Source organism: Cuculus canorus, chromosome 1 (assembly GCF_017976375.1).
Source record: "Cuculus canorus isolate bCucCan1 chromosome 1, bCucCan1.pri, whole genome shotgun sequence".
Lineage (NCBI taxonomy): Eukaryota > Metazoa > Chordata > Aves > Cuculiformes > Cuculidae > Cuculus > Cuculus canorus.
This window is the reverse complement of record NC_071401.1, coordinates 130,031,269-130,058,322: the sequence shown is the minus strand read 5'-3', so window position 1 is coordinate 130,058,322 and position 27,054 is coordinate 130,031,269. Positions and strand designations below refer to the sequence as shown.

Genomic DNA, 27,054 nt, shown 5'->3' with positions numbered 1-27,054 from the left:
AAAAAAAGAAGAAAAATATCACCACAGCTCCAAGTAATGAGTCAAACACATTTGCATGGCCTTTTAACATTTCCTTCTTCCCCATATCTCATATTACACTTTCACCATTACTAACAGGGAAAAAAAACATTAACTGAGAAAACCCAAGAATTAATACCTACACTTACATTGTTTTAATAGTTTTGGTTCAGTTATAATTCATTTTCAACTTGGCATAATCTTCTTAGCTAATCAAAGCTAAAATTTGGTTAAGTTTTAAGCCTCAGACATTAATCTACAGCTGTTTTGGCTTGTAGATCAGAAAAGAGGAAACAATAATATAAAGCAACACTGAGAAAGTTATCAGTGGAAGAAAATGGTGCCATATTAACACATCTATATGTAATTCCTCTAAAACCAGAATTACTTCTGAAAATCACACTGACTTAAGGCAGCCAGTGGGTTTTATTTGATAAAAAAAAAAAACTGGAACAAGAATAAAATACCACATATTCTAACAATTAATCTAGCTCAGTATCCTCAGTTTCAGTACAGGAACTTAAGATGACTCAAAGAAGTGGCAAGAAACTATCAGTCTAGATATGGAATACCAAACCTTTACGTTCCTTCCCAAAATCTATCAAGTATTAGGTGGATTACACTCTGATGTACAGTTGTAAAAACAAATTAAAGAAATCATTATGTGCTCCTCTTATTTTGTCAGAACTAAAACAACTGGAATTCAACCAAAAGGAAAGTTAGGAGTCTGTACTCTGTCTCAGTCCTGATTTTCCTTTCTCAGAGAACAGGGCAATAGCTCTTGAATCACTACAGATGAAGCCAAAATTTCTAAGTTCCCAAATGTCAAAGGTTTCTTGATTACAGTTCATATTTTAATACTGGTATCTCTGGATTCATGTCAGTAAAGCATCCTTTATGACGCAAGGAATAACAAAATCATAGCAGAATTGTAGAATGACTTAGAACTGCATAGACCTTTGGGGGGTGGGGGGTGAAACACGTTCTGGTGTCTGTAAACTCTTTGGTTTAGTTGTACAATAAGGTAGTTTAAGTTCATCGGGGAGAAGTTCTACCTTCTATTTCCTATTTTGCCACTTGGAAATAATTCATATTCCCAATGCACATTATGTTTCATCACCAAACTGTCTTATGTCTTCTGTTCATTGTTTCTGGATATAAATACGTGAACAGCTTCATGGAGGTTTTTAATGAACAAATTCACATTGTCAACAGGAAAGCTATGGAATAACATACATGCTCACATTTACCAGTAAGTGTATACAGTGTAGCTGCTACAAATGAATGCTCCAAATAACAAGACTTGTAGGATGACAGAGACAGCAAAGCAAGTTTTCTTCTGAAGATAACTATCAGAAATAGTACAAACCATTCAAGAAATCTTATTCCCTTTTACCAAAACAAAATAAAAGTTAACTAAGTAGGTTAGTCCAAATCCCTGTTTGAACTCAGATAGAGTTTATAAAACTCAGCTTTAAGTTTTATATATTAGAATAATTTTGGAAGACCCCGAATTGAAACTAGATTTAGACTTCATAATAAAGAACATTATCCATAACCACCTTGGGGTGTCCTTAAGGGACTACACATCTTAATCACTCTATTATAGGCTTTAGCAATGGTTGGAGAATTAAGTAGTTCTGGACTATAATTGACAGCACGTTACATGTACTGGGAGAACACTAGAGGACTACATCACTGTATACAGGCTAGAGATTAAAAAAAATGTACTGTACCAAATCTGAGAAGAAAAGTTTAAAGATTATAAAATACAAGTAATCACAAAATTTTATTCTGTAGTTCTACAAACTGTGTTACATATAGAGTACTAGATGCTTCGTAAAATTTGTCCTCAGCCTTGGAAAGGCAAAAGTGCAATGATTAAAATTTTGCCAAAACCATAGCACAGATACTACTGCCCATTTATAATACAAACCTTTCAGCCCAGCCCTAGTGCACACTGTTTTAAGTCTACTGGCAACAGAAATCACAGCTGCTTGCCCAAGACAGGATTTACTGTATGGCCAAATGCTAGAACTTATGAAAATCCTTCTTGAACTCAATAGCCAAAATACAGTTACCCCCAAATCCATCCCAAATTTCCTAACAGTAATAAACTGCCAAATCTCTTTCTGTGAGCTCCCTCTTGTTATTAGGAAAAATGGTCAGGAAAAAAAAAAGGCAAGATAAAAAAAGGGCAGAATTATTATCCCCTCTCATCTCTACCGAAAAACATTATAAAAGCAATACAAATCCATGCGAAAAAGCCACGACTTCTCAGTGAAGTGTTTGAAATGTTAAACCAACTCATATGAAACATCAGTATGTAACATACATCATGATGTACACGCTGCTGTATTATGTTCTGCAATGTCACTTAAAAGCACTGCCTCAAAACCCCTAGTCAATCCAGAAGAACACCCTCTCTGGTTTCTTTCCCCTGCTCAAGTATCATTACCTTGATTAAGTAATTGAATATAAGTAAATCAAGCACCTTTTTAACTTCAAAATAGCTGAGTCAGGATGGCCAAAACAAGTCCGCTTTAAACACAAAAATACCTAGTGACAAGTAAAGTTAACAGACTACTTTAAACATATATTTCAGCAATAGCATATAAGGATTCCTATGCTTCACAACACTGTACAGTAATTCATCTTGTTCAGAGTCCTGCCTCTATTTTCTTTAAGAGCCAAATACAGTTAACCAATTGTTGGATGATAAAACAGAGAAGAGCACACATTCAAAATTCTTTACCCACCCTTGGAGAAGATAAATTTACTCAATAAAATGTGCTGTTTGGCTATATAAATATAATCATTTAGAAGATTTTTGAAAATTTCTTTTTCAACAGAATCAAACATCCAATTAAGTCCAAGATCGTGCTTATTTTCATGATTAGGCTATAGGCAGGTGAGCCCCCTTTTATGTGAAAATTAAACATGTCCACCTAGGTGCTATGGAATAAAGTCTATTTTTGTAGAAGTGAATATTAATGAAAAAAACTCCAACCAACTAAACTCCTTAAGTTGGCGTAAACTTGTAATTTACAGTCAACAAGGTTCTAAATCAAATTAAACAAAATATTGAGTTGAATTTCCAGAATTGTTTCCACTCATAGTCATAGAGTGCTACCAAAGCTTTAAACGGAGCCCATGCTGTGAAAATTTACATAATAAGTCAAAAAGCATTTCCTGTGGAAAATTCTTCTCACAAGTTAATCTTTACAAAAGGTCAAATACATTTTGATGTGCATCAGGGTATGAAGAAGCTTTACGGTTTCATTAACAACTGTCCTGTTTACAGGGTGAACTGAATTTTAGTCAGGTGGTTCAAAGACAATGTAAAAGGCATTCAAATCAAATACAAGAATAAGGCAATGTGTTTTTTTGTAAAGTGCTATATCAATTTCAGTTGAGATGCTTTTATCAAATCTAAAAAAAAATTTTGATAGCTAGATCTTCCAAAAGATTGAGTTTGATTGTACCTTGCTTTTATCAGAATTCTCTACAAAGATTTTTTATAGTCGCAATACTGTTGTGCATAAGTAATCCTATATTTTAAAAATGACAAGATACTATCTCTCCTTTTCTAGCCATCAGTTCTTCATGACAAAACTCAATATTGTATTATATTCAGGGCCCACCTGAATTCTAGCACAGCTTATACATGGACAAGTATAGAAGCTGGAAGTGAAACACAAATCCTTGCAACAACTTTTGCATTTATCCTTTTTTTCATGCATCAGACCTTTCAAAGCCAGGCCACAGTTCAAGAGCTTTCCCTCCTCCCTAGGGATAAACTACTTCTAAAAAAAGATATCCTGATTCTAGATAAACTTCTTTTGTAATGAAATCTTTTAAGTTTTCCGTTGTTTATTAAAGGGTACCATTTCAGTTCAGAGGTCTATTATTGACAAAAATATTTTTGAAAGACAATCTGAAGGCCCTCACACGTACCCTGTACTTTGCAAATCTGACTGTTCTTACATTCTGGAAAGCTGAAAAAAACCCCAGCCACCTAACACTGAAAATTGATAGACAAAGATCTCACTATAGAAAAGGCTGGAAAGGACTTTGCATCTTGAAGTTATTTTCCCTAAAAGGAGACATACATCTGATTCATGCAAGATGTCTTTCAGAAGACTAATGATTGCCTAAAATAATCTAAGTAAATAAATACCATCAAATAAATACACCTGCCTGTAACCTCATATTCTTTAAAGCTTACATTAGAAGATATTTTATATGGTGAGAAATATAAACAATACAGATTAAAAATCTTAACTCGTCTATTTACAGAACTATGACAATTTCAGAACAAGAGCCTGATTAAACTAGCAGAGGAAAAATCCTTATGTTGCTTGTGGTAAATATGTTAGAATGTGACATGATCCCACAAGCATCATTTCCAAGATCTACGTTTACTTTTCTTTACTGTAATTAATTACCAGGGATAAAAGTTTAAAAAAATAATGACATGAAAGAGAAATGAAATAAAATTAGGTAAACATGAGAAGGGTAAACTTGGCCTACATCAAACAGCAAGTTCATTTTTTATTTGTTTTCTCATGTTTTTTAATAGAAATTTTGTGACTGCATTGTAGAGGATTTATTTGTTGAAAGGAAGATAAGAATGTGAGATGCTTAACAATGGCCAAGGTTTTTGAGGGTTTGTGCTATAAAGTGCCTAATGGTCTCTGTTAATGGATTTCCCAGCACATTTAGCAAGCTAATATTCCAAACACAACTCCAATAATTCTAAGGCCTTTGGTATATTCAGATTCCTGAAATTAGATAATTCTTGTGTAATCTCCATTTTTGTCACTGTTGCCATATTAAAAATGACCAGTCACAACAAAGGGAGGAACTCAGAGGGTTTGGTCTTAAACATGAGTTCCTGGTCTGCTTACAGACCCACATAACACTATCTACTACAGAAATAATGTACTAATGAAGGATCAATATGGAGAAATATTGTCCCTTTCATAACAAATAATTCCCCAAAATACAGGAGAATGATTATCAAAAATTGTAATCCATTTTCAAGCATAGAAAGACACAACAATAACAAAAAGTCTGTTCCCGAAAGTCTACAAGGAGTAATAACTAGGAGTAAAAATTAGCTCTAAAAATAAGAAAAAGGTGAGATTTGCTTACTAACGTGACGACCTTGTAGACAGAAATGAAAAAATGGAAATTGTCTTTTCCTTCATATGCCAAATCAAAGGTACTTACACAAATCTACCAGTAGCAATACTTACCTCTGCTGGGAATACAGAAAAGGCAAATAGCCCACTCTTTTTCATTGCTGTTCCATCCAGAGTTTCAATACCTAGTTTAGAGGATTTGAGGCTCAAAGGGTTCTGGGGATTATTTCCTGGGGCTAATGATGAATAGTTCATATTTTTACATAACTATCCTGAAACAACCAATGTCAGGCATCATATTCATTCATGCTACAACTCTGCCTGGAGTGCCATTAAAAAATTATTATTGGCTGTTATCAGAAAGGATTAGTCATAGTTCCAACAATCGTAACTGCAACAGAACCTAATTTGGGCCATGAGCAAGCACTTTATTGGAATAATCAGCATCAGTTCATTTAATTAAAACCCGAGGAATGCAAAATAGGGCTGCATTCATCATAAGAAAGCTTTTCCTTTCTATGCCTTTTAAACAATACAGTAGACTCGCTTAGGTGATTTTCCACACTCGAGGTAATTTGGGGATTAATTAAATAGTCCTTACAAACTTCCCAACTCTCTCTAACAAAGTACTGCAGGCTTCTTGAGCAGCAGGTCCTAGACTCAAGGTTTCAGCTTACTACCTGAATCACAAGACCCGACTTCAATCCTATCCTTTCTACTTGCCAGTTCCATTCCAAGTCCAACTAACACTAGGAATTTTTTATCATACCCCTTAAGGTAAACTCAATGTGTTTGTGCTTGAACTTAATAAGATTTAATGAACAATGGACAGTCCTACTTCCATAAGCAGCTCTATAAGGAGTCTGCAAAGATGCAACATGAGACAATTCCTTACATACACTTGCACCAGCACCAATCACATGAGCATCAGCATGGGTCTCCTTAGCCTAATGCTCAGTTTGTCCCCAGCACCAGCTCTGTTTACCAAAAGTGGTCCCCGAACACCCATATTCCAGGATGGATTGCTTTACGACAATGCTGTGATGTTTCTTATCTCACTGCCAAGGGAAATCTCACTCCTTTACAAGAAGTCCTTCTCCTTCTGGCATTCCTGCAACCAGCAAGTTTAAACCATTCTGCAGCTGGGCCTTCTTGCCCTCCATGCAAGATCATTCCTTGATCACAAATTACAGTCGCTAATTACAATTTGAATTTCCCCTTCACTAATTACACTGATTTGTTTTCCCAGCTCACAGTTGCCTACAGGGTGTCACTTCTCCCTTTTCATTCTCAAAAACAGCCTTCTTTTCCATTTCCTCTTATCAAGGTTTTTCCAACCCCGTCAGATCTTCTTTGCCTCTTTATGTCTAATTACAATTCTTAGCTTTACCTACTCCTCCTCTTGAAGTTAGGACTCATTTTTTGTTTTGCGCATCTCAGTTTTGTGCATTTCTAAGAATTTTCCATAAGAGTCAACAAAAAAGACAGATTTATCCTCCATGATAGCATCCAGTTCTTTCATCTTAGCACCTGAGAGGAACTAGGAACAACATCAAAGAAGAATTATAGATTCAGCCTTACTTCATCCTTAACATCTTCTCTTAGTGCTGTGCAGATAAAAACCTGCTGAATTGCTCCACGAGATTGCTCTCCTATAAGTGCGGTCTGTTGAGACTGAGGAGGATCAAAATGTGGATGTGTGATAATCAAACATGAAGTTTACCACAATTGACTGAACTTTTTTGTTTTACTCTGATTTTAAGTTTCTTTACTGAAAAATGCTAACCTACTTTATATGAAGCTTCCCAAGCTGCACAGTGAGAAAATATGTCATGCAAAATTTGAGGCCAGACAGTCTAAATGGTAAGCAATAGAAAAGACAGTCTTAAAGAGAAAGAGGTTGAGCAACCAGAAAAAGCAGTCCGTCTGTGGTACATACTTATTATACACTGTTGCAATAACATTATTTGGAATTTCTTTTATCTTGGCCACTCATTTACCTTGTATTCTTCAACAATAATACTCAAGGCTTCATGTCCAGCTTTTCTCATGTCTTCTAACTCCTGCTTATGCTTTTCCTGTACAAAAACATGGAAATATTATATATAACATATGCATTCAACATAACAATTCTAATTAGGAGATTAAAGACCAATTATTTTCCTCATTTTTCAGTACCTTTCATGAAGAACTGCAATGCATCTTGGCTCTTTAGACATTATCTATATATGCTCAATTCAAGTCGGTCCTAGTATTAAACTTATTTTTCCTTATTTCCTAATTTTACTTTGTTAGCCCCTAGATAATTCTAAAGAGCTCTTTTAAAAACAAAAATAAATTTCTTTGTTACTCCGACTTTTCTGGTTTCTTGGTATACCTGTGAATGGCAGAACTTCGAAATCACCCTCTTAGTAAATGTTATTTACTCCTTACAATAATAAAAATATTTAAATGGACTAGATTCACCTTCTTAAGAAGAGCACACCCTTCTCCTATTCCTTACACAGCTCCTTTTTCATATTTTTTTCCATCCTTGAGCTTCCCAGGAAAGTGTTTTTGAATAAGACAACCTGAATACATTTTTCAAATAAAGACCTACTATTTACTTTTTATTTACTTTTTATTTTATTCATAGTATTATGTAAAAACAACATGGACAGGAACATTCTAATATTTCTGCCTTTACATAAAAATACTTGTCTGTGTTTCCTATCTGAGTTTGCAATGTGAACATCTCCCTAGATTCTCATCAGCATTTCATTCTTATCAATAAGCAGTGACACTTTTTCAAATCATCAGTTAGTAACATGATGAAAAAATTTCTCTCTTCCCTCATTGTTTGTTTCAGGGTTCTGCTCTTATATCAGGTAGTACAGCAGGTGATAGGTGCTTTAAATCAACTTGGAAAAGTGGTGCAGAAAGCAGAAAGACATTCATCACAAACCTTACATTACAGTGATTACGGGACAAAGCCATACACAAATTACACTATATATTTCTTGCCTTTTGGATGGAATTCAAGTTGAAATTAATTTACACAATTCTATGTTTTCTAACATCTGTATGTTTGAAATAAAAAAAAACTAGTGTCTAAGAAAGGATGTTTAATTTTATTATGAAAGACCATATAAGACCAATAAAAATAAATTAATCAGTCTGTAAGTCTATATTTGAATAGAGATTTCTACTCTGCCATTTAGTTCCTTTCTCCTGAAAGGGCCACCTTAGCAAAATGCTTGAAATTAGAGCTATAGAAATCATAGAAACATTAGGTTGGAAAAGACCTTAGAGGTCATCAACTCCAACCAAACCTGTCTAATACTATATCATGTCCCCAAATTTCTTAATATTGGCCCAAATATACTGTGACATTTGGATTCTCTTGAATATACCTGGGTTTTTTTTGTGAAGCCCTGCAAGAACAAATGATACATAGCAAAAGAACTGAAGATAGAAATATTTTGAAGTGTAAATTACTACATCGGATAACAATGCACAACATCTGGGTACATCAGTTTAATCACAATGTGATGCACAGGTTATCACAGACACCACAAACTAATTAAGCCCAGATGTCATATACCAAAAAAAAAAAAAAAAAAACAAAAAAAAAAGTGCTGAACTAAAAATATTTTTGCAGTACAAAACTACAGAACTGGTATAAGGGGGAAAACGTGATCCAGTGCTTAACTCCAAAACTTTAAAAATCATGAACAAACGAGCTCCTTGTGAAAAGTGAACACAGGGGGAAGAAATGAGAAAAATGCAGTTACCACACTAGTATATCCAGAATGCACAAATACGAAAAAAGAATTTTATAGAAAAAGGAAATAAATAGTCATTCCTTATTCTAGATTAAAAGAACCCAAACATTCAAGAAAACCCAAACAAAACCAAACAAAACAACAGACCCAAATAATGGCTTCATCCAGTCTGATGAACACCACATGGCTTGTTTTTTGTGTGACTATTTGCAAGATTTTTTAGCTAAGATAGTAGGCCTGTAAGCTTATTTATTTTAACTTGTAAGGGTGCATTTCAATTACTTTTTAGGATGGCTGACCTTTTATTCTGAAAGTCTGTAGAATACTGTTTCAAAATCTTTCTTATTCATACATCACTTAACGGAACGTGTGCTTTGTCCTTGTAATAGCCAATAAAGAGAAGACACAGCGTCACTTTAAGTAACACATTTTGAAAGCATTGATTTACTGTCTGACAATGCAGATACATCAAAGTTCCCAGGTTTCATACTTTGGCTATGAACACAACAGAAACATTCCAAGAACAGCAGCATACTCATTTGACAAACAATGGTCATGTCAGTTCTTCAGAAAACTTCAATAAAACACATACTTTCAATTGCAAAATGAATAAAATGAATTGATATAATTACTCTTAGAATTATTCCTCTGCTTGTAAGAAAGAAAAGAGAAGCCTTATGAAAAGTTCTGAATGTGTTGACCAGAAATTAAAATGTGATATTCAGAATTCCTACTAAAGAGCGAATTTTTTTGTTTGCTATCTCTTGTAGAATTCTCCTGCAAGGTTTGCATGACTTTGGAAAGGTTTTTAAAGAACATTTTTGTTCCCTTCTTTTATTCAATAACTACTTTGAAAAGAGGAACCAAGCACGAGATCTGTAAAATCTCCTCTCATGGAGGAGGAAGAGAGAGCAAAGACCTCAAACTTACTTTATTTCATTATATTTGCTTACCTTTAAATTGATATATATTGATATATATTCCTGTTGTGAACTGTTGGGGAAAAGTCCACGCCAGCCACAGACTCTGGACAGATTTGCTATGAAGCTTCCCCCCTGGCATGCCCGCACATGCCGCACATACTATAACAGCAGTAAATGGAAGCATATACAAGAAGGGAAGAGAAAGGTACTCAGTGTCTCACTTTCTTCTCATCTAATTTGAAGATATCACTATTCTTTTCACTATCAAGGGTGAACGCTTAGAACAGGACAAGGGGGAATGGCCAGAAGCTCCGCCAGGGGAGGTTCAGGCTGGATATCAGAAAAAATTTTTTCACTGAAAGAGTCATTGGGCACTGAAACAGGCTGCCCAGGGAGGTGGTCGAGTCACCTTCCCTGGAGGTGTTTAAGGAATGGGTGGATGAAGTGCTTAGGGACATGGTTTAGGAAGTGGTAGTAATAGGAATGGTTGGACTCGATGATCCGGTGGGTCCTTTCCAACCTGGTGATTCTATGATTCTATGAATTCAGGAGAAGATCTCAATTTTTTGGCCCACTTTCAAATATGATCCATAAAACAAAAACCTGTATTTTAGGGTCAACTGATATTATATGCTTTTTACATTTTACATTAATTCTCCATAAACCCCTTTTAAAGAAAGTCAGGAAAAACATGCCAATAAAATGGTAAGTTAATACAAAGCACCCACATTTTAACTGAACTAGTGTTTCTGTGACACCTGTTAAGCATTTTATATTACTATATATAATGTGAAAGCCAGTTCTCTGAGTTGATGCTTACTGCCTGTCTTCTGTAAGACTGTGATATCTTCAGAATTAGTGGCAAGCATGAGCCAAGACCTTAGAAAGTGGTCTACTTTCTTCCCTCCTTATTTGTATATTAAATCAAAAAGGTAAACTGTAGTTTCCTGCAGGCAACTAAATTAGAAGACAAATTTAAAATCCATCTTACAGAGTTTTGTTGTATACAACTACAGCACTAAGACTCTTCATATTGGACTCAATTCCTCCATCAGGTGAAGATTCCAGTACCAGAAGGACCTACAAGAAAGCTGGGGAGGCACCTTTTACAAAGACTTGCAGTGACAGAACGAGGGGCAATGGCCATAAACTGGAGAGAGGCAGATTTAGTCTAGACATAAAGAAGAACTTCTTCACAACGAGGGTGGTGAGGCACTGTCATGGGTTGCCCAGCAAAGCTGTGGATGCCCCATACCTGGAAGTGTTCAAGGCCAGGTTGGATGGGCCTTGGGCAGCCTGATCTGGTGGGAGGTGTCTCTGCCCGTCACAATGGGGTTGAACTGGGTATCTTTAAGGTCCCTTCCAACCCAAACTATTCTATGATTCTATGATTTTCTTTTCCAGAAAAAATATCAGCTCTTTTTACTTTCAAAGCATCATTTCAAAAAATAATAAATAACATTTAGCATCATAATGATTCTGCAAAGAAACTAGTAAATTCTCATTTGAAGTTTTCTTCCAATTCACCCAAGTATAGAGAAAAAATAATAGCACTGAATACAACAGAACTAAATCAGTGAAAAATTGAGTTAAACACGATGACAACCTGTCCATAATGGCTAATTAGTATACACACTAGAGTGTGCTATTGTATATAAAATACAGATTGGTTGTTATTTCTGTTCATGTGAAATAAGAATATGAGCTTTCTAGAATTAAGACACAGGATTGCCTCCAGGTCCATATCAAAGCAAATATTTTCACCAAAGTCATACCACCAACATCCTGGCAGAAGATACACTGAGAACCCAAAGATGAGAACAAACTTTTTTTACATGAAGGAAAGAAAAATTTCAGATTTCTCTATATAACCAAAAGAACATATAGTATGCACAACCTTAAGGTCACAACAGGAACCAAGGAGGTGATAAAATTTATTTTATACAAGTAAATATCATTGCTACCTGGAGTATACAACAACAGAAGACTTGGCTGTGAATAATGAAGTAAGGTAGTGAACAAACTTTCACGAGCAACTTCCTAACATAGTGAGGACATTTGCAGCTGGATTAGAACTGAGCTGAGCAAGTGTGAATGGACCAGTCTGCTGGGAGACATTATGACGGATTAAATGTGAAAAACTATGTAAAGGAAGTTGTACTGGAGAACCTGTACACGCCCAGAACTGAAACATAATCATAGTTCCCATGTGACCTGTAACTAAACTCTTCAAGCATTTGTATCGTACATCATCAATCTCTAACCTGTCATATTTAAGACATTAATACTGAGCAAAAAACAACCACAGTTTAAATCTGCTCATTTATTCTACAAGTTATAAATAGAGACTCTCCACTGAGGAGGACATTAAACACAAAAACCAAAAGCTAACTTACATGCAGAACAATCTCTTAACTAATCCTAGATGCTTTTCATTTTGCTACAAGTATGGCTAGCAAAACTGTATAATATGGTAAATATCACAGTAAATAACTGTATAATATGGTAAATATCACAATATATTTGGCTCAGGAAGGTTTCTCTGACTCCCTTCAGATTTCTAAAACAGTATATAGTCAGTTCTTTGGGATAGAGCTACAGCTGTGCCAGGACATCTTATGTCACTGATTCCTTCCTACTTCCCCACATAAGATAAATGATAGGACACAACAGCAAGAGAAAGCAAAGAAGAAAGAACAATCAGAACAATCCCACAGAAGCTTACAAACCAGAATGCTTCCATTCAACAACACAGTAAGCATGGCATGAATTTATTTATTGGAACATTCTCATGTCAGCATCAGTCTTCAAATTAAATTAAATCCCACCATTGTTCATATAGAACAAAATACTAACTTGGAAAGGGTTGCCAGCTGTTATCAATAGCTACTTACAATGAGTGTAATATCCAATAGAATTTTACATACCACATGCATTTATAAATATATTAGTATTTATGTATAAATAGGTACAAAAAACTACACAAACTACACAAAAAAATGACAGTTTTCCTTCTAAAAAGAAAACTGACCTGAAGACTGCAAAAGGATAAAACATGACCGCAGAAGATTAGGTTAATGCAAAAAATAGGATGTCAAGCAAAACTGCCAGGAGGCCTGCATGGATGAACAAGGAGCTCCTGGCAAAATTCAAAACTGCGAGGGAAGCATGCAAAGATTGGAAGCAAGGACATGTAACCTGGGAGGAATACAATAGCATTGTGCAGGCATGCATGGATGAGGTTAGGAAAGCCAAAACCTAGCTGGAATTGAACCCAGCAAAGGACATCAAAGACAACACAAAGGGCTTGTAGAAAGAGAGATGACAAAAGGAAGGCTAGAGAAAACGTGGCCCCACAGCTGAAGGGGATGGTGGACTTGGTCACACAGGACAAGGAAAAGGCTGAGGTACTAGATGCCTTTAGTAGCAAGACCAGCCTTCAGGCATCTCAGAGACCAGGGGAAAGTCTGGAGCAAAGACAACTTACCCTTAGTGGGAGAGGACCAGGTCAAGGACTACAGAAGAAAACTAAACATAATTAAGCCCATAAGGTCTGATGGGATGCACCTGCAGGCACTGAGAGAGCTGGTTGATGTCATTGTGAGGTCCCTCTCAATACTCTTAGACTGATCATGGCTAGAAGAAGTGCCTGAGGTCTGGATGTAAGAAGATGTCACTCCTGTCTTCAAAAAGGGCAGGAAGAAAGATCCAAAGAACTACAGGCTGGTCAGCCTCACCTCAATACCTGGGAAGGTGATGGAGCAGCTAATCCTAGAAACCATCTCCAGGCACAGGATGTCATCAAGAGTAGTCAGCATGTCTTCACAAAGGGGAAGTCATGCTTGACCAACTTGATCACCGTCTATGCTGAAATGACTGGTTTGGTAAACAAGGGGAGAGCGGCGGACATTGTCTACCTAAACTCCAGTAAGGCCTTTGACGCTGTCTCCCATACAATCCTCCTAGGGAAGTTGCTGAGTGTGGGCTGCATAAGGAGACAATGAGGTGGATTAAAAACTGGCTTAACTGCCAGGCCCAGAAGGTGACAATCAGTGACATGAAGTCTATAGCTGGAGGCCAGAAACTAGAACTATATGTCCTCCCACAGGGTAAATGCTGGCTCTGATCCTGTTAACATTTCATTAATGATCAGGATGATGGGGCAGAGTGTACCCACAGCAAGTTTGCAGATGACACAAAACTGGGAGGAGTGACTGATATACCAGTGGGTCAAACTGCCATCCAGAGGGACTTCACAGGCAAGAACACTGTGAAGTTTAACAAGTGGAAGTGCAAAGTTCTGCACCTGGGGAGGAACAGCTCCATGTACCAGTTTATGTGAGGGACCATTATTGAAAAGCAGCTTTGCAGAAAAGGACCCGAGGGGTGTCAGTGGACAAGAAACTGAACATGAGCCAGACACGTGCCTTTGCCACAAAGGTGGCCAATCATATCCTGACCTGCCTTAGGCAAAGTACTGCACTCAGGTCAAGAGAGGTGATCCTTCTATTCAGCACAGGTGAGGCATATCTGGAGTACTGTGTCAGGCTCTGGGTTCCTAAGTACAAAAAACCCACATGGACACACTGGAGGGAGTCCAATGAAGGGTCACAAGTATTATGGCAGAACAGGCTTTCATGTGAGAATGCTGGGACTGTTTAGCCTGGAGAAAAGGCTCAGGGGATCTTATTAATAAATACCTGAAGGGAGAATGCAAGAGGACGGAGACAGGCTCTGTTCAGTGATGCAAATGACAGGACAAGAAGCAATGGGCACAAAGTGAAACACTCCCTTCGAAAGTCAGGAAACACTTTTTTACTGAGAAGGTGATGAAGCACAGGCACAGGTTCTCCAGACATCACAGAATCACACAGAATCACAGAATCACAAGGTTGGAAAGGACCCATTGGATCATCGAGTCCAACCGTTCCTTACACTCCCTAAACCATGTCCCTAAGTACTTCATCCACCCGTTCCTTAAACACCTCCAGGGAAGGCGACTCGACCACCTCCCTGGGCAGCCTGTTCCAGTACCCAATGACTCTTACTGTGAAGAATTTTTTTCTGATATCCAACCTGAACCTCCCTGACGGAGCTTCAGGCCATTCCCTCTAGTCCTGTCCCCTGTCACTTGGGAGAAGAGGCCAGCTCCCTCCTCTCCACAACCTCCTTTCAGGTAGTTGTAGAGAGTAATAAGGTCTCCCCTCAGCCTCCTCTTCTCCAGGCTAAACAACCCCAGCTCTCTCAGCCGCTCCTCATAAGACTTGTTCTCCAGCCCCCTCACCAGCTTTGTTGCTCTTCTCTGGACACGCTCCAGAGCCTCAACATCCTTCTTGTGGTGAGGGGCCCAGAACTGAACACAGTATTCGAGGTGCGGTCTCACCAGTGCCGAGTACAGAGGGAGAATAACCTCCCTGGACCTGCTGGTCAGAACGTTTATGATACAAGCCAAGAGGCCATTGGCCTTCTTGGCCACCTGGGCACACTGCTGGCTCATGTTCAGTCGGCTGTCAACCAGCACCCCCAGGTCCTTCTCTTCTGTGCAGCTCTCCAGCCATTCTTCCCCCAGTCTGTAGCGCTGCATAGGGTTGTTGTGCCCCAAGTGCAGGACCCGGCATTTGGTCTTGTTAAACCTCATCCCATTGGTCTCGGCCCAGCAGTCCAGCCTGTTCAGATCCCTTTGCAGAGCCTCCCTACCCTCCAGCAGGTCGACACTTCCTCCCAGCTTAGTGTCATCTGCAAACTTGCTGAGGGTGCACTCGATGCCTTCATCCAGGTCACTGAGAAAGACATTGAACAGAGCTGGACCCAGTACTGAGCCCTGAGGAACTCCACTTGTGACTGGCCTCCAGCTGGAGTTAACTCCATTGACCACCACTCTCTGGGCCCGGCCATCCAACCAGTTTTCAACCCAGGAGAGTGTGCGCCTGTCCAGGCCAGAGGCTGACAGTTTCTGAAGCAGAATGCTGTGAGAAACTGTGTCAAAGGCTTTACTGAAGTCCAAGAAGACTACTTCCACAGCCTTTCCCCCATCCAGTAGTTGAGTGATTTTGTCATAGAAGGTGATCAGGTTAGTTTGGCAAGATCTGCCTTTTGTAAACCCATGTTGACTGGGCCTGATCACCCGGTTCTCTTGCATGTGCTTCATGATAGCACTCAAGATTACCTGTTCCATGACTTTCCCTGGCACTGAGGTGAGACTGACAGGCCTGTAGTTCCCCGGATCCTCTCTGCAACCCTTCTTGAATATGGGCACAACATCAGCCAGCCTCCAGTCTAGTGGAACTTCCCCAGTCAGCCAGGACCTCTGGAAGATGATGGATAGGGGTTTGGAAAGGACATCCGCCAGCTCCTTCAATACTCTTGGGTGGATCCCATCCGGCCCCATAGACTTGTGGACGTCTAGCTTGGCAAGCAAGTCTCTAACCGCCTCCTCTTGGATCACGGGAGCCTCAATCTGCCCCTCTAACTCTTGGATTTGTAAACAGAAGGAACAACTTTCTTTGCTATTAAAGACTGAGGCGAAGAAGGCATTAAGTACCTCAGCCTTGTCCTTATCCCCTGTCACTGTTATTCCTTCTGCATCCAATAGAGACTGGATATTCTCCCTCGTCCTCCTTTTCCTGTTAATGTACTTGTAGAAAGTCTTTTTGTTGTCTTTCACAGACTTAGCGAGTTTTAATTCTAGTTGGGCCTTGGCCCTCCTGATTTTTTCCCTGCACGATCTCACTTCGTCCCTGTAGTCCACCCAAGATGCCTGTCCTTTCCTCCAGAGCACATAGAGCTTCTTTTTCTTACTGACGCATCTTGAGATCACCCTGCTCCACCAAGCTGGCTTTTCCCCCCGCCGGCTCCTTTTCCGGAACACAGGGATGGCCTGCTCTTGAGCTGATAGGATTTCATTTTTCAAGAGCGCCCAACCCTCATGGGCTCCCTTGCCCTGAAGGACTGTTTCCCACAGGACTTTGCTAATCAACCTTCTGAACAGGCCAAAGTCTGCCCTCTGGAAGTTTAATGTGACTGCTTTGCTAACCCCCTTCTTAATCCCACCTAGAACTGAAAACCCTATCATCTCATGATCACTTAATCCCAGGCGTCCTCCAACCGTCAAATCCCCAACAAGACCTTCCCTATTCACAAACAGCAGGTCTAGGAAGGCACCCTCCCTTGTTGGTTCGCTAACCAGTTGTGCAAGGAAGTTGTCTTCGATGCACTCCAGGAACCTCCTAGACTGTTTCCTTTCTGCTGTATTGTACTCCCAGCAGACATCCGGAAAGTTAAAGTCTCCCACAAGGACAAGAGGCAGAGATTTAAAGACTGTCCCCAGCTGTTTATAGAAGAGTTCATCAGCAGCTTCTTCTTGGCTGGGTGGTCTGTAACAGACTCCTATCACAAAGTCCCCTTTCTTGTGGGCTCCTCTGACTTTAACCCATAGGCACTCGATCCCGTCCTCACCGTAATCGAGTTCGAGAGTTTCAAAGCACTCTTTGACATAGAGGGCTACCCCGCCTCCTTTCCTACCCTTCCTGTCCCGCCTGAAGAGTTTATATCCCAACATAGCTGTAGTCCAGTTATGTGAGTCATCCCACCACGTTTCTGTGATGGCAATGACATCATAGTCACCTTGCCCTACAACAGCTTCCAGCTCATCCTTCTTATTGCCCATGCTGCGTGCATTGGTGTAAATGCACTTCAGCTGGGCTGATGAACCTTCAGCCCTCATAAAGGGAAGAGAGTTTATTCTCGATTGACTGGTCCTTGGAATAACTAATTCCACAGACCCAGTTTTATCCTTACTGTCCCCACTTATACTCGCCCTCACTTGCCCTGTTGTGGTGTACTGGTGGTCCTCTCCAGCACACCATTTCTCAGCCGCCGGTTTCCCACTTCCAGGCTCATTCCCAACTAGCCTGGTCTCCTCCCCTTCCCCCTTCACATCTAGTTTAAAGCTCTATTTAAGAGCCTAACCAGATTTTTAGAGATAACTTTAGTTCCCCTTCGAGACAAGTATGACCCATCCCTAGTAAGAAAACCTGGGGGTGGGTGGGTCACCCCATGATCAAAGAAGCCAAAGCCTCTCTCCTCACACCAGGCTCGGAGCCAGGCATTAATCATGTGTACGTTCCTGACTTCCTGCTCCATATTCCTTAGTATTGGGATGGAGCTAAACACCACTTGCGCTCCAGAGCCCTCAATCATCTTCCCTAAATCCCTGAAGTCTCTTTTGATGGCTTTCAGCTTTCTGCGCTGTAAGTCATCATTACCTATTTGAAATACTAAGAGGGGATAGTAATCTGTTTCCTTCACCAAGGAAGGGAGTTTTCTATTGATATCCCTCACTGAAGCCCCCGGCAAGCAGCAGACCTCCCTGTGGAGCGGGTCCGGTCTGCAGATGGGACCCTCCATTCCTTTAAGAAGGGAATCCCCTAAGACGATCACTCTCCTCTTTTTCTTGACAGAGGATGTTTTTAGGGCCCTCCGAGGATGCTGGAGCCTAGGGAATGTTTCCAGGCTGTGGGGACCATCTCCTTCTTCCACTGCTTCTTCCTGGGGAATAGGTTCTACCTGCAGCATTTCATATTTATTTCTTAGGGCTATCTGGGGGTTAATTGTCTGGGTGGGGGGAGCAGGTTTCCTACGCCGGACAGGAACCTGCTGCCATCCCCCATCTCTTGTTCCCCCTGCCTCACAGATTATAGGATCAAGCTGCTCCGCCGCATTGGCTCCAGCAGCCTGCTGGGTTTGTGCGAGGGCACTGCTCCAAAGATCTATGTCCCTCTCACATTCCCTGATAGTCCTTAACCTAATCACCTCCTCCCTCAGCTCTGCCACCATGTGAAGGAGTTCTGCGACTCGTGCACAGCTCGACATGGAGTGGAGTCTCCCTTCTTGGAGACATTCAAAGACTGTCTGGACATGGTCCTAGGCAACTGGCTCTAGCTAGCCGTGCTTGAGCAGGCATTGGAGTAGATCAACTCCAGAGGCTTCTTCTAACCTCAGTCATTCTGCAAATCACAATCATATTTACCAAACCCTAATGTACTAGTTATTAATGATGAAGACACTTGTTTTTCCTCAAAACATTTCCATTTAAAGTACTATAAAGAACTTGCTATTTTATTACAAAGTAAATAGCAGTGGAGTGCTGCATATTTATGGATGTTTCACAGGTGAACTCTTCCAAAGGACCCATTGTCTATAGTTCACTACAGCATATATGCTCTTTTCCAAAATTTATTCTGGATACAACCCCTAATTCCTAGTTTCAAACACATGAAACTCGAAACCTCACAGTGAATAATAATTGAAAGCATCCCATTCATACTAAGAAAATTATAACTGAACTAAAGATACCTTCTGTGCCAAAAACTGGTAACATTTCCATCTGCAGCTTTGCTAATCTTCAAGAAGTCATCAACGTATGTTTTAGAAATATAACTAATTGAAATAATGCATTTTAGATTTTCATAACGTTGTATTATTCATAAGACATAATGATGTTCATAGCACATTCCTGAAGGGCAGCTTTCATCTTTTCATGTATGTTTCAAAACCAAAGATGTCTAAAAAGAAACTTGACACTCATTCCAATATCTTCAAAAGTACATAGGCACAAATCCCACTTAAGAATGAATAAAAACTTTCTAAGATTTAATTCTAGAAGTTATAAAGTAACAACTCAAGGCATCGTTGTATGTAAGATTGATACATCTCTGAAATTTTTCCAATGTAATAAAAGAACATTGTTTCTTCCCTCCTTGTTTTTGCAGTATAGAAAATCAGTTGAGTTATAGTGTAAATAATTCTATTTACTACTAGATCAACAGAAAAAATTGTCACATCCTTATATGTGAATCTCATTTTCACTATCTGAACTATTTTCTTTGGCTGCCTCTTGATAATAAAAAGCTCAGGAAGCAAACAACAGTGATAATACCTCTTCTTCCAATCTTAACTCCTTTTCTCATTAGTAAATACTTTTTGGGACACTGAAAACATTCCAGATCAGACATGCTATCTGAAAACCAGCTGATCAACAGATTTTTCCCATCAAAGTGCAAGCTAAGCATCTCAAGAGCAAAGTGGCTGCTATATTTATACACGGCTGCAAATGCTTTTTTTTGCTGATTGTTTCCTGAAGACAATGAAAACTGCATCTGCGACTTACTCCAGCATTTTCCTTGCATCCAGAGAACACTATCAAACTGTAATCTTCTAGATTAAATTGGTTATTTCCTTTACATATCTGACAGACTCACAAATAATCTAAGCATGTAGGAAAAAAAAAACCCAAAATACAATCCAGAGACACAAGTTACTCTTTTCACCAGAGACAACGACAAAGTACATCAAGAAAGCAGAACTACCTTCTCCCTTATTTTAAGATACAGTAGTACTACTATGGTTTTTGAAAGAAAAGTTTCATTGCCTAATCTCTGAAAAATTCAAAGGAAGCATCTCCCACAATCCAGAAAAAAAGTATCCAAATAAAGATTTTACAAGAAGATGTTCTCACTTGTGTATCTTAGCAAAATTGTCATGTTGTTCCACATTCTGAATGACTATGCTTATTGTAACACCTTACACAGAACAGATATGCTGTACAGTATTCTAACAAAGCAGATATATTTAAAAACATCAAAAATGTTATACTCCATAATACAGCGATTTAAGTTTACAGTAACTAATATTCCGATTAGTGCAACATTTCAAATACTGTAGTAATCAGATTTTTGGTTTAGGCATTCCTGGCCCTGCCCTTAATTTCTAATGTCTTTTTGTTGGCAATGATTTAGGCCAAATTAGAGTAGAATATTCCAAATAATTCGGCCCAGGGAGTATCCCTGGATTTCAGTTATGACCTTAGTGACTGAGATTGGGCTGTTTTCCTCAGTTTATGACCAAAGTGTTTGATCGCCAAATCATACAATCACTCTGGTTGGAAGGGACCTCTGGATGTCATCTAATTGAATCTCCTGCTGAAAGCCAGATCAACACTGAATTCAGACCAGGGTGTTCAGATTCCTGTCCAAATGGACCCTGAAAACCTTCAAGAATGGAGGTTTAACAACGTCAGTGGTTAAAACATTCCCATGCTTATCTTCATTAAAAATATATATTTTTTTCCTTATACAAAGTCGCAACTTTCCGTGTTTCAATTTATGACCACTCGTTCTCTTGCTATGCATCTGTGCAAAGCCTGTCTGTCTCCATTTTTCTGACAACGTTGTAGGTATTGGACAATCCTCTATTAGGCTCCCCCTAAGCCTTCCCTCCTCTAGGTTAACGTCAAGATATTCAGTGTTCACTGCAATTCCTCTCATCCATAGTCTAGACATTTCATCACAGAAGGCAATGGGGTTGGTCAGTCACAATTTATCTTTTGGTAAATCCATGTTTCCTCTTCCCAATCTCATGTGCCTAGAAATGGTTGCCAAGAGCACCTGCATCATTATTTGCCCAAGGACCAAAAGGCTGGCAAACCTGTATATCCATACATCGTCCTCCCTGTCTTCTTCAACAATCAGAGGCTTCCCTCAGTCTCCAAGTTGATACAGAAGTGGGAGTTACAGTCATCTCTTTCATCACCAGACTAAACCTGTCTGTCTTCCTGAACTCTGTGGTTCTGTCCTCTCCTGTGCTCCATGGTCTGAAGCTGCCCATTTTTATAAATGGCAACCTCACTTCTTCATCCTTCTTGACTTTCTAATGAGCTGATATCCACCATCCATACTACAGACTGAGCCCTACAAAGTACCCCGACACACCACAGTTATTTGAACAACATCATACATTGGTCTCCGCACATACTAGTTCCTGCTGCTTCTTTCCCAGGTTGCACGTATTTGCATATGCACATTTGACACGGACCCCTGAAAACAGATTCAAGTTTTGATTGACGAGCGGGAGTCTGGTTTATCATTGTCTCTTGACTCCTATCCAAGATTTGCACATGCATACCTTTGAGGCAGTAACTGACTTTTCCATTCCTGTATCTAACACCCATTCACCAGATCTTTCTCAATTTGACATTATAATGTTTCTAGAATACACTCTTCCCCCTCCTCCACCACCCTCTAGCTTCCAACAACAGTAAAACCATGATTCTCATATTCAAAATTTTTTCTTTGAATAACACTAACTCTTCTCCACAGCTCCCTGCTTGAACCTTTAATTTTTGGCCACCAAAACAACAACAACAAAAAAAAAAATAGTACCCAAAGTATCTCCTACTACCACAAAAAAAAGCAAAGAACAGGGATCACACCTTCCCCACAAAAAAATTAAGAATATGACAAAGTAATAACAGCAAGAATACTCCTGTTGCTGAAAATATGAGAGGGAGAAGCAAAGGGATTCTAATTTATTAATCTTATGTAAAGGTCTTTTAAAGACTGAAGACCACATTTAAAAACCTAAAATGGTGCAACAGAGATTAAAAATACAAAACATAAAAATAATTGTTTCTTCTTTAAAAAATATCACTGGGTTTCTGTTGTGTAATGGAAGATTCATCAGCTGTGGCAGTGATCGGTATTTGATAAGGTAATTCAGGTGGTGGTGACAGAATAGCAACGTGTTGAAAGTTTATGAAATAGTGTCATAGGAATTGCAACATGTCTGAGAGAGCTGTTATTTTTATTGAATAAATATTCAGTTCTTAAAAGAATGTGCAAGTAAAGACAGACAACCTTGATGCAAGAAGGGAGGCAAGTGCCATTTGACCCTCATCCTTGTGAGAATCCTCTCATGAAAATATGCAAAATATGAGATATCTTGACTATTCATTTAGTCTTTGTTACTGGATAGCTACAACATCCACTTTACCCCTGCATGCAAGATATACACTGCATTTTTGGCTGAATACCATAAAGCCTTGAATAATTTTCCTCAGTTAACAGTGTCACCATACTTTTAGTAAACAACAATAGCACAGAATATCTAAGACCTGCTTAATCTAGCTTAAAATAATAACACTGAATGTGGTAAAGTGATATACAGCAGAAATGATTCTTTAGAAGTAATGGGTCCAAGTCCCGTTCAATGAAGCAACTTCTCACCACTCCAGCTGCAGGCAGCTGTTTTCTGTCTGGTCATTGGAGGACTCTGTGCAGGTAATGGAGTTCCCAGGTGGCAGAGATATGGCCACACTCCATTTGAAATCCAAGAATTGTTCTCCTCTAGTGACCAGAATTACATTTGTCTCTGCTTACAAGAGGGAAGTTTCCAAATGAAGCAGATCCAATGGAAATGATAACAACTCTGAAAATACCCAATAAACACTGGAAAGACTCAAGGAGCTAAAAAGGAAAGCAAAGTCTCCCTGTCCTTTATCACAGTATCTTGGATTATTTTTTAAATATGAAAACTTAAGTCTGATTAATATTTAAATATCATTATGATATTTATGAAAATTAATGTTGATCATCCTAAACAACTATTTGTTTGAGGATGCTTAAACTTGTAGGGCATATCCAAGCCCAAAATACTGTCTGTCTCCTAATACAATAAATTGTAAGTTTATTTTTAATGAATTGCATATGACTGGGAAAGTCTGTTTTATCTCAACATCCTTCAGGTTTAAGAATGGATGTTCTAGCATTCATTAATATCAGTTTTCTTCAAATGATAAAACTTTAGCCAAGAAAAGTAAAAAAGTGTTTTCAGTATTTAATTACATGATTATTTTAAATATCACATGCTATTCTGGACCTTTTACACCTTTAAAGAGAGGGAAAAAACTATAAAAATCTAAGTAGTCAAATTTCAGGGTTGAAGGGTATGTTTGGTTTTGTTTTGTATTTTAAAAGACAGTAGCAGTGAATTAACCAAAAGTAATTATTGTCACGTGGGGGTTATTATTGTGGGTTATCTAGAAGCAGAATAAAAAATGATCAGTGTAAGAATAAACACTAGAAAATTGCTTCGGCCTTATAAACCCATATTTATATTTCAAGAAAAAGAAAAATAAAGATGGTATAGCAATCTAGTTGCTATGTTGGTATAAAATTAGAGCTGACTTCAGCATTCTCTTATCTCTTTACTTTCCCAAACATTATTTCAAAGTTTCTCACAATTAGGTGTTAGTTTTAAAACCTTGATGATGTAAAGGTGCTAAATTTATGTTTTATTGTGATCATTGTAATAACTACTATTTTACCTATCTAACAGCTTTCCCAAGAGCTATACCAGGAGCTGTATAGGAATGATCTGTTACACACCTCTGCAGTAGTTTACAACACTAGTTTGGTTGAAATTAATACACTATGCTTGTTGCCTACATATTAAGATTTTGGCAGTTCACTCAGGTAACAAGAGCCTAAATCTTAAAGGCATGATTAATAAGAAGTTCCCAAGTTAACACAGAATGAATGAATAAATTACCTTTGACATGTAAGTCACAAGAGTTTTTCTTATGTATTAATCTCCACTGTATTAAGTTAGATTATAATATATTTCTATAAATAAAATTATTTAATACTTGTCAAATGATACGTTTTAACTGGTCAAATTGTTCAAACACCACGTGTGTAGTATATAGAAATAAAATGTAATACTGATTGAAGAGGTAATTTTAAAGGTGTTCAACTAATAGGTTAATTAGGCAATAAAATTTTCACCAATACAGTAAGCTGTATTCTGCAGCCATTCATAGTTTATTAATGAAAAAGTTGACTTAGAAGTTCAAGGCTAATGAAGGGACAATTCTTCAAAACTGCTCCCGAAATATCACCCTAACATTTGCTATCCATCTTGTTTACCCCAAGTATATAAACATGTAACACATACAAGCTGTTAAAAGTATTGACCACTTTTGACTAGTATTGGCTAAGATTTAGTATTTTGATAGTGAGCAATGGTCAGGTACTCACAATAATTGTACTGTCTCAGATGCCTTACACTGAACATTAACAAGACGCAAGTGGATCCAGAGACATGGACTTGCTTTGGTACTGTTCCCTCTTTTTAAGAAAGTGCATGCCAAGTAATAGATAATCAACGTAGAAGCATTGCCTTATCAGAACAATTATTTAATTTCTACTCTACACAGGTTTCTTTATTTTGAGTACATCTTGCACATTTCCATATCCCACCAATAATCTGACAAGATACTATTTCCACAAAAGCTAGATCCAGTGAAAATCTTGATGAGATAACCTTGGCGGTAAAGAACTCCATTTTATCAGTGTTAAATATATTTTGACCATCTCTAATTAGAATTGCCATATTAAATAGGAAAAAGAAAAAGATGAATCATCCTGAACACATTAATGTGAATGCACAAGTGGAGATGTGCAGTAGCTGTGAGGGACTTGTGACACACTGAATGTAAATTAGTAAATACATTCAAATAAATCTAGGATAAAACAGGTTAGGCCAGTTAGAAAGTAGTCCAGACAGGAATTTTGGTTCCAAAAAATATTTTTACTTCTATACTAGAAAAATGAAAGTTGTCTAAGCACAATTTCTTGCACGTCTTTAAAATCAGAGAGTCAAAGGAGACACAAACTGTAAAAGAATAAATGCTAGGCATGCTATAAATTGTAGCCCCTTTACACAGCACAAGGCAAGTTAGGCATTCAAAGCTGTTAAGTAACAGTACAATAGCATAATAGAGGTACATTCGAACACAGTGTATTATTAAAAATATCTAGCATGCTTAGTCTGATATCCACTCTTTTAACTAATCATTCTGAAACAAGACAATAAAATAATTAATTGAAGAAGAATTTAAGAGGAAGACAAAGTCAAGGGAGCAGAATTTTTTCCTAACAGAAATAAAAAGTTATTTTTCCTCAAATTGTGGAAAACTAATTTAGGGGAAAGAAGACATCAAAACGGGGGTAAAAAAACACAAGCCAAAAGATAAACAGGTTTGAAATTTTTAATAAAATAGAGACTTTGAACAAAAATGAGTGTTTGAAAGAAGAGTACATACAGTAACATTAGAAAAAAAATTAAAAGGTGAAGAAATAAACGTAAGGTATCTGGCACACACTTGAAAAAGAGGTGGGCAAGGGACTGTTGCCATAGCCATAAATACCTTCAACAGTTCAGCAGAAAGATGCATTGCTAACCATGAAAGTGCCTTTACTAAAATCCCCCATTTTCAGTATTCCATAATTTTAAACCCTGCTGTGATCCGTGAAATTTCCTGGAATCTCCTTTACAATTTTAGTTGCCCGTAGAGTAGATAACTTTTTTTTTTTCACACCTATTTTTTGTTATTAGCATTCCGTCTCCTCTATGTCTGCACCTAAAACCAACCTAAATATTTTCTTAGAAGACGGTATTTAACAGGATGCAAGTCATATATTAGTTTTGTACAAAAAACATACATTTTCTAGCACTCCAGCTACAAAATGCACCTACCTCGAAGATCTGTTTCAAATCTCCTGCAGAACCCCTTTTCAAGAATCATAAATGCATGCATCTGGAAAGAGAGACCACAAAGGTGATGACAGGGGGCTGCCTTTTATGTGAGAGGGGAGTTGGAATTTGTGGAGCTGTTTCAGGGTAGATGATCAGTCAAAAACATATGGGTCAGAATTAGCAGATGGATCAGCATAATGGACATAGCTGTGTCTGTCTGCTATAGACCAGATGGTCTACAGAAAGATGATGTAGAAGCCTTCTCCAGAAAATGAGAAGAAGCCCATTCACAGGCCCTAGTACTATGAAGGACATTATCCACCACAGTATTTGCTGAAGGAACAATATACAACATGGCATAAGTAATGCAAGAGATTCCTGGGGCACACTGATAACTTGAAAACATGGAAGGACCAGTGGCAGCCTCCCTTGGCTGCAGTGACCATGAGATGGAGTTATGGAGAGGCAAAAGAGCAGGGCAAAAAGCAGGATCACAACACTGGACTTCAGGAGATAAGATTCTGGTCTCTTTGGGGGTCTGCTTGGAAGAATTCTATAGAATACAACCCCAGAAAGAGGGCTCCAAGACAGCAGGTTGCTATTCAGGGATTATATCCTCCAAGCTCAAGAGTGGTCCATCACGATAAGCAGGAAATCAAACAAAAGCAGAAGGAGGCTTGCATGGATGAACAAGAAGCTCCTTGCTAAACTCTGTAACAGAAAGGAATTATACAGGAGGTGGAAGCAGGAGCAGGTGACCCAAGAGAAACACAGAGCTGCTTTCCAAGTCTGTAGAGATGGGGTTACGAAAACCAAAGCCCACTCCAC

The 27,054-nt window shown here is 38.5% G+C and overlaps 1 protein-coding gene across 8 annotated transcripts in view; it reads right to left on the bottom strand.

Moving 5' to 3' along the window:
* The window catches only part of CCDC91 (coiled-coil domain containing 91), a 144,130-nt gene that overhangs the window by 79,428 nt on the left and 37,648 nt on the right, over window positions 1-27,054 (bottom strand). For all 8 annotated transcript variants that reach the window (XM_054076345.1, XM_054076394.1, XM_054076404.1 and 5 more), the window contains one exon: window positions 7,166-7,243. In XM_054076345.1, the coding sequence (XP_053932320.1) occupies window positions 7,166-7,243 (78 nt within the window). The remainder of the gene's footprint in view (window positions 1-7,165; window positions 7,244-27,054) is intronic.